The 9336-nt window shown below is 36.6% G+C and overlaps 1 protein-coding gene across 1 annotated transcript in view; it reads left to right on the top strand.

The window, feature by feature from the left end:
* PAM (peptidylglycine alpha-amidating monooxygenase) overlaps positions 1–9336 on the top strand; it is a 212829-nt gene that overhangs the window by 64724 nt on the left and 138769 nt on the right. The window contains exon 4 of the mRNA XM_045285191.1: positions 2209–2296. Within this exon, the coding sequence (XP_045141126.1) occupies positions 2209–2296 (88 nt within the window). The remainder of the gene's footprint in view (positions 1–2208; positions 2297–9336) is intronic.

The following is a 9336-nucleotide window of genomic DNA, read 5'->3' as shown; positions in this document are numbered from 1 at the left end:
CTTTTTTCGCCTCTGGTGGTTTTGTCCACTCTGAGGGCTTCCCTTGCTGGGCCTTCGTTTCTCTGGAGTGATGTTCTGTAGTGTTGTGTAGTACTCAACACTTTACAGACATCTAAGTGCTGACCAATCTGTAGTTCTCTACCCTTTTTCTTGATCAAAAGTAGCATAATTCCAACAATCCCATGAGGTGTCCGCCTGGATTTTGAGCTCAGACCTGAAACGTTGCTTTGCCTCCTAGGAGATTCGTCCTTGGAATAAACTAGAGTTGCTCGTGTTAGTACCAAACTTCTCAGCATGGTAGACCGATTCAATTTTAGGAATTTAAAAATAACCCATCTAAAATAATCTAAGGAGGAAAATCTTGTGCTCACAGCCAGAAGTGTAGATAAAGCCGAAGAGTTGGGCCTTTTTTTGGACATCCTTTCAAAGATCGGCAGAGAAATATTTTCACGGACAAAGCAGGATGCAGTCAGCCAAAACATTGTATGAGACCATAGACTGATAGGAAGAATTTGGCAAAAATGAATGTAACAAGTTACATCATAAACCAAAATAAATTTAAGATAAAGACTTGACATCCCCACTTCAGGGCTTTGCGATTTCCCCTCTGGAAGCAAAGATCTCCTAGGGACACTCTGGAAGGAAACAAGGACTTCCTTCATTTAACTTGCAGGCGAATGAGAAAAGATAAAATCCATTTCTTCCATTTTTCTTTCTAGCATATTTAGGCTACAACAATATGGTTTTCTATGATTTGTCAAACAGTTGTAACTTCCAGTTGACTCTTTTCTTCCAAAGTGTCTTCTCTCACTTATGCTTTCTACTTGCTTTGCCAATAGAAACAAAGCCTCAAGTTATAGCAATTCCCTTTTCTAGCCATCTTCTCTTTGGTGGTTTTAAAATCAATGTTATGAAAAGCTCGAGATTGAATTCTTAGACTTTACCTTTTTGTGGTTTCTTTTCAGTATTGAGTGAAGAACTTGGTTTATTTCCCATGAAAGTTGTTCAGATGGCAGAGTAGGGACCCTGTGCTTCCTTCTCAAAGTCATAAGCTGTAGTTCAATGTGACATATTTTAAAGTGTGTAAATAGTCGGATAGGCATGTTCACAATATTAATTGTATCAGACAGACCAAAGAGCTAGAAGAAGTTTTGCAGGCAGCTAAGATCGTTGTAGGCTATTTAACATTTATGTGCACAGATAAATTATGAGCTGCTGTTAAATGGCAGGCTAGGGTTTTGATGAGGATCCAAGGGAATGTGCAAAATCCAAACCAGGAAAGGGAGCTTAGGAGTGATCGTGGGTAATGGTGTCATTTACATTTTCTCTTTATTTTACCTCTGAACTATTTTTTTATTTTTGTATCTTCAACCACAATTAGTATTCAGAGAGTTAGGAAAAAATGTCACCGTGTAAGATTAACAAGTGCATAGTGTTCAACCAACAGAGTACTTTTAAGTGTTTTCTATTTTTGTCAAGATACAAAGGAGCTTCAAAAAAATGTGTGATCTTTTAAAAAAAGTTTTACCAAGATACAATTTTTCCACAAACTTTTTTAAGCCTCCTCATACATTTTCCACTTTTATTTCTCTCAGTAAACCATTCCCTCGTGCACATTCCAGTAACTCCTCTTGTTATTTTAAGATAGTAATAAACTTGGTTGTGCACTGTTTTACTCAGGTCTTGACTGCTCGCTGTGGCTTGTGTTTCTCTGTAATGGTGTGCAGTGTTTTCTAGTACTCTTTGGAACTCTAAAAGAGAATGTGTGAGAATTCATAGCCTGGAGCTTCATACGTACAAAATGCTTTCACCACTTTAAATGGGGTCTTTCATTTAAAAAAGAAATGGATATGTAGTATTCAGCTGTTAACATATATACTGGTGTATAAGCTGAGTTTTTCCGCACCTTTTTAATGCAGTTTTTGTGTTAAAATTAGATGCCGCGGCTATATTTGGGTCAGCTTATAAGCGAGTATATGCAGTAATTATTATTGTCTTCTTTAGTGATATAACAGCTTAGTACTCTATAAGTCCTTTCAAGGTAAGGAGTGAGATACTGAATACAATGAAACATTTTACCATGAGAGCATTAAAAGAGCTTTGTTGTACAGATACCCTATTGTTTAAAGATGTGATCACCTGTGATTTTGTGTACATTGTATATACTTGTGTAACTTGAATCCACATTCATCTATTGTTTTCTTACAGTTGACTTCAAACCTCGTGCCAGCATGGATACTGTCCATCATATGTTACTTTTCGGATGCAATATGCCTGCATCCACTGGAAGTTACTGGTAAGGAGAATGGGCTGGTAGTAGCACATAGGGGGTGTGAAAAATACGTATCATAAGTGTGACATGCATCTGTGCAAGCATTAAGTGTGCAGAAAGTTTCTTTTTTTGAAACATGGTATCACATGGTTTTATTACTTTTATTGTCACAGATTGCTATACTATGCTATCCTCACAGTTGGTATAGTGTGTTATATAGTATGCTGTCCATCAACATGGACACTGTCTTAAGCATACCGTAAGTCTATTGTAGAAGATGGTGTATGAAGGTAGAGATGGCTTGTAAAGAAAGACCAAAAATTGGATAATGGATATTTTGATGCTTCTTTTTTTTAAGTTGATGATTCCACTCATAAGAGTATGATCACTCCAATCATGGAGCATTTATTTACCTGAACACTCTGCTACACTCCTCCATTTTATCTTAAGGACCCTGCAAGTCAGGTATTACTATCTTACCCATTTTACCGACAAGGAGTTTGAAGCTCAGAAAGATTTGTAACTTGCTCAATATAGCACAGCTGGTGGGTGGGAGACCAGGGTTGAACCCTGGGTTGTCTGGTTCCAAATCTGAAGTTGTTTCTTACTGCACAACTTCTCTATTCCTCACAGAACTGCTGAAATTTGAGAATGTATTTGAATCAGTGTTGTGAGTTTAATATCAGCTTGTGAAAACTCAGCAAACATCTGTTAAATGTTTGTCATATACCAGAGTTAGAGCAGATGCTGTGGAAGGTTCTAGGGCTAGATAAGATCTGTTTGTTTACCCCCAAATGCAGACAACATAATTACGGCTTGAGATCTTCCCTTTCATTTCTTTCTTTTTCATTCTTGTCCTTTTAAAGATCAGCGAACTCTGAAAACAGACTTGCATTCTCAGCTTCATGTTTGCTTCCCCCACCCTGACACACACATAACCTAGAATTACAGTTATATATCCAGCAAGCCAAATGCCTTCTGTGGTGCGTCTCACAAGACATTGAAAAGGTCTTGCCCCCTTATCATCATTAGACACATAGACTGTTCTTGTGTATCCTAATATTCCTTAGCCTGATCCAGGCACGCAGCTGCTGCTTTCCAGTTCATTTTATAATAAACAATTGTAATACGTATCTGGAACTGTTAAAAGCACAGGGCAATTAGTGGAAATCTCCATGGACCAAGTACTATCAAAGCATTTGTTAATAGGTTTACGTTATTTGGTGAAGGGAATAAGTCACGTAGGAATTCAACTCACATGACCAAGTATAAAGAAAGCAAACCAACATTCCAGTTTTGGCTCACTGATAAATTTTTGTGAATAAAAATCTGGATTACAATAATTTTCTGTGACAGTTTGTTTTTATAATATTACTTGGAAAATCTCTACAATTTTTTTTAATTTTTATGCTTTAAAACTACTGCTTCTGAAATTAGTAATATTTATCTTTGGAGTAGGATTATTAGCAAACAGCTAGAAAGGATGCAAGCTCTTAAAACCAGGCTTAGCTTCTTCTTGATTAAGGGAAATACGTGGAGAAAATATAACTTTTCTTAAATACTACTGTGGTTCCAATTGTTTTATAAAAGTCACATAAATCAAGACTTTTCTCATGTGAAGGGTATATCAAAACAAAGCCATTACAAAGGCTTTAAAAATACTTACTAATTTTAATTATGCTGTTGTAAATTAAATCTAGAGAATATAGTAACCCAAACACTTCTAATTTACAGAAAAAGAATTTCAAAGAAATATGTGAGTAGAAGTGAAAATAGCAAGTTTGAGTAAAGTGGTACTTTTATTGTTTTAATAAAGTTTGATGAAATTATTACTTGAAAAGCAATAAGGTAGAATGAAAAGAGCCATTAATCCAAGTAGCCATAGCTCCTCAGGTAAGTTACTCACTCCATCTGAGCCTGGCTTAATTTTAGTGATGGGCTTATAAATACATGACTTAGAAAGCCCCTTTTTCTTGAAAATTCCACATTTCTCTGAATGTGGAGTGCACATAAATACTGAGTCTGATTGGAGAGAAAATCTTAAAACTGTGTGAGCTGGGCAATGCACCTCAAGCAGGCAGTGCACTGTGTTTTGCCCATTTGTGGCTTCAAGAGTAATTAGATCCTAATGTCATTCTAAATGCATTTTAAAATACCTGCCTTGCAGCCTGTATTTCCAGGTACTCCGTGTGTGTTTGCTTATTTGATGTTACAACCAAAGAACGAGGACAGTAGTTGATGCTATTTATTATTCATGATCTTTTAACGAAGTCCAGATTGCTTTATTTGACATTTAAAAGTATGGTCTTTTAAATATACAGTGCAAATATATTTTTAATATGTGTGCATTTTTAAAAAGAAACAGTTATAGTGCCTCTGATTTCTCCACCAACCAGGCTTTATCTTTTACAAATACTTCTTCCGAAATTAGCAATAATTACCTTTGGGTATATTTGGAAGAAAGCAGTATGTATTTGGCAAAATGCATACTTCTCTAGACTCGGAGTCCATGGGGTACCTCCCAGGCCGATTCTTTCTGTTGCTTTGCAAAAAAAGGGTCCCTTCCCCTAGCCTCAAGGCCTCAGAGGCTCACCCTTGGAGACAGTCAGCAATATTCCCCCCCAACGCTTTAGCTTCTTAACGTCCCACCTAGATTATAATACGAATAGCAAGAATCTATCAGTGTCAAGCATCTGACATTATTGTTCTAAAATTTTTGAGTCATGTAATTTATCACACTCATTTTATAGCTGCAAAGTGTATTCTTCCATTATGCCTAGACATAGATAGTTCTTAAGTTAAACGTCTCGTACATTTCCACCCATTTTTGGTTATGACACCTATTAGGGTTTTCGTTGCTTAAGAATATCTTAGAGCTCCTTTATGTTCTATGGAAATTGTTAAGCGAACACAAAACTGCTTTAGTGAGAGAAGAAAACGGTAATTTAGTAATAGAAGAAAAATGTCAAGCTTGGATACCCTCTCTTTTCAGTTTTGTCAGCTAGGATTCCTCCTGCAGCCACTTGCCCTCCCCTCCCCTGGTTCACTTGAGCATTCTCTTTTCATTGCCAGCAGGTTGGCAAATAGGTGTGTGTCTTTAAAATAGAAAGAAAAATTTTTCCCTGAAATTATGAAGTTATAATTCATTCTCTGTCGTCAGGCAGCACTTTTAATATGGGAGCAAAGAGCTATTCTGATGATGGTTCACTGTTGTGCTGCCCTCCTTTGCTCTTTGTAATTGCCTCTTTCTACTGTTCATTAAAATATATTTACAGTTATATTAAGTTTACATGAAAATAGTAGACACAGCATGAAGCAGTTTTCATTATGTACTCATTTTAATTTTAAAGGGGTGTTTTTTCCTCTACACATATTCCAGTCTTCTGTGACTCATTTCAAATTAGCAGCTCACACTGGTAATGTGTCTAGTTAATTATATGCATGTGCATTTAAATTGCATACATTGATGTGAACCTTTTAATATAGTGTGGGGTGGTCCCTTTATAGTTAGATTGGGCCTGATGCTCAATTCCAAATTAGCATACCTCTGAAGGATGCAAATAAGGACCAGGTGATGGAAAAGCAGCAGCTCCACTGACCCATCTAAAGAAGACAATATTTGTTAGACGTAATGCATCTCTTTTTGCAGGCATTTAAGGGACGAGACAATTAACTGCATCTGGGGACCCAGGGGAAGTAATAGCACTCAGATTGGAACAAACAGTGCAGTAGCATTATTTGTTGGAGTCTATTTATGTTAGCTAGCTTCATTCTAAGCGTGACAATTCTATGTTACCCAGATTTATAGACTCAATATTAGTCATAAATGAGGAGATGCCATTTCGAGTTGTTCAGGGTCAGTAAGGAAATGGAGATGCTAAAAATTGGGCATAGTGAGAATCAATTACTGCTCTCCACTGAAGTTTGGGAAACGTTAGGAGGTCCTCAGAAATTAAAATATGGCTTTTTATCCTCCATCAATATATTTCTTTACTCTAGACTTACAAGAAGAAACCACTATTGAAAATGCTGACTTGTTAAATGCAGAGCATTTTAGACTGTTAAAATCCCGTTTTATTCATTGTGCCTGTTCTGGAGTTTGGAGTAAATCTGGAGTCATTATCTCACCCGCTTCTTTCCCTTCTCTCTTCCCTCTCCCACTCTTCCCTTCCCGATGCATTTTCTTTTCTGATTAGCAGAGACCCTAATGTAACCTATGATTGTGTGTTCAAAACTATTGGATAATTAAAGTGAGTGGGTGTCTTAATTATCCAGCGTTGTATTTGGGAGCATATTATCTATGTAGAGCTAAAATGATTATTTTTAGTCTTAGTAATTAATTTTAGACAAGAAGGACCAACTAATCTTCTAATCATTGCAAATCAAAGATGGTTCCCACAGGTTGTCTGATCTATTTTGAGAAGAAGAATCACAGCTGGTTAAATGAGGCTATTTCCAGCTGTTCTGACTTAGGATCATTCTCAAGCTAAAGCAATAGTGCTTTCCCATCCAATGAAGCTTTAGCTTAAATCCCTTTCAACTGCTTCTATTTATTAACCACCTGCTGTGTCTTCTTTAAATGCCACTATCACCACAGGGTTGCAGATGCTGATGGGGGGAAAGGGAAAAGTAGTTAAAACCTATAAATAACAGTCATGCCTCACTTAACGTCCTCGATATCTTTTTGTGAAATAGAATGTCATGTGATTTGGATGTTGTGATAACCTTATTGTATACAAGCAGTCACAGGATTACATATGAATTTTGCTTCTAAATCTGCCTTTAAGTTAAATGGGTACCTTATGTAGAATGTAATATCATATGTAATATCAGTTAGTCAAATGTTTGTTTTTGTAAGTAGTAGATAGTGTACCTTTCTAAAAATAAGAAACATTAAAGAAACACTTCCAGGTACGCTAAAACCTCTCGTGTAATGATATTGTAATAATAATAATTAATTGGATGCATATCACAAAGTAGCACTGATTTTTAGCACAAACTATTGTAAATGCCTCAAAATTTTAATAGATTGTCCTTTAGTTGAAGCATTAAAATGTAACTGTGTCACTGAGTACAATTGCTAAATTAACTCATTAATGTCTGCATTGTGTATTAGAGTTTAAATTCCAAACATCCTTTTTGCAGAAAGTTAGGACAATGCAAACTCAAACTCCACTTGCAGAGTCCCCATGTAAATTAAGTCTCCATCGGAACCCTTCTGATATTAACCAAGAATGTAGATTGGAAAGTAAACTAACTCTACATCTCTGCAGCCACCCCAGGGAAGAGCAGTCTCCTTGACTTTGCCCTTGCAAGACAGTACTGGAGGTCAAATAGTCATCAGTCACGCTCTTTCAGTCTTAACCCTGTCTGCCTTGATTGGATGGCCCTGGACCAATCATGTAAGCTCATCCATCTAATTTAATGGAAGTGTCCCAATCACGGTGCTTCTGCAGTCCCCTCGGTTTCTGTGGTGCATTGATGTGCCACCAATCATGAATTTGTGAGTTTCCTTTGTCGCATACCTAAGGACTGTGAAGCTGGGGATGCCATTTTGCCCTCATGCTAATAATCCCCCTCTTCTAGATGACGCCCTTCTTTGTCTTGTCTTTGTCCCATTTTTAGACTTAATAAATGTTCTCCTTAAACTATATTTGAGATTGGGGTCTCTTTTATACCCTAAGGCAAAACTGACCTAATTTCTATTTCCTTTTAATATTATAAAAGTCATTATATTCTGTACAAGGATAGTATAGTAGATCGGTTCATAAACCAATAGTTGATACCTGGTTATGGCTTTGCATCACTAAGAATCATGTTGCTCGGCAGGTTTTTAGTTGGTGTGGATTAGAAGAGTTCCTTAGGCAACTGCTCGATTCTAGTAGACCTGTGTCAACTCTCATAAAACAAAATGTCACGTATCAAACTGTCTTGACAGTTTCCACAGAAACAAACATCTAATGTTGAACATTATTCTATCCTCTTAAGACTCATAGTTAAGTTAAACAGTAGTAATATGGCATAGTGTTTAGCAAAGAGCCAGAACGCTGACATCAGAAAATCTTGGGTTCAAATCGCAGCTCTAGTAACACTGATCAAATGACTTAACTTGTATTGGTTTCTTCTCTGATTAGGCTTTCATGAAAATTAAATAAAATGATGTAAGCAATGTATTTGCATAGTACCTGAGACATAGAAGTAAATAATATTATTAATCAAAAACATTATATAAGGAATGTAGTTGGTATGATACCTGACACACAGGAATAAATAATACTCGGCCTCATTATCAGGGATACCTAGTGGCACAGTAGGTGAAGCATTAGTCCTCCAGCCTCTCCATTAGAGAAAAATGAGATGATCTTTTTTCTGTAAGTATTTGTAGCCTTGGAAATCTCATGGAGCAATTCTAATCAATCCTATAAGGTCATTTTGAGTTGAAATCAACTCAAGGACAGTGGGCTTGGTTGTAGCAGTTCCACTCAGTCCAATTAGGTCACTGTGAGTTGAAATCAACTCAGGGACAGTGGGCTTGGTTTGGGGCATTAACATCTTTATCTTTTAATAAAGTATTTATTAACCAAGTATTTGTGGCCAAGAGATGTTATGTACTGGTCATTTGATATAGACAAAACAGAAACACCCTCTTCTCTGAGGCAGTAAACTTTCCGATATTCTAATCTCATTTGAATAGAGAGACAGTGTGGCACTGTTGATCAGGTTGGTGCTTTTTAATCACTGCTTTTACTCAGCCTGCCCATTAAGTAGCCTTCTAATTACTATGTTAACACCGACCCATTGCATTGAAATTCACAGAGGATTGTCTGAATTGTGGAAAATGTTCCCTGGGTTTATAGAGCAGTTAATGGGATTTGAATACCTGGCTCATACTGAATGAAGTTGTGAAAGGTAAAGACATTCCACACATGCCATGGATTTTAGGTTGTTTCTTAAAGAAACTTGCAAACTTTAGATTAATTTTCCTGACTGGTTCTGTTAGACAATTAATACATTAAAATGGAAATTGAAGACTATAAACAATTTGAGGGCATGACCATTTTTGT

The sequence above is a fragment of the Echinops telfairi genome, unplaced genomic scaffold, assembly GCF_000313985.2.
Source record: "Echinops telfairi isolate 266 unplaced genomic scaffold, ASM31398v2 ScPeMD7_7469;HRSCAF=8507_1, whole genome shotgun sequence".
Lineage (NCBI taxonomy): Eukaryota > Metazoa > Chordata > Mammalia > Afrosoricida > Tenrecidae > Echinops > Echinops telfairi.
Note: the sequence above shows the minus strand (reverse complement) of the source record. Positions and strands in the feature narration are given on the sequence as shown.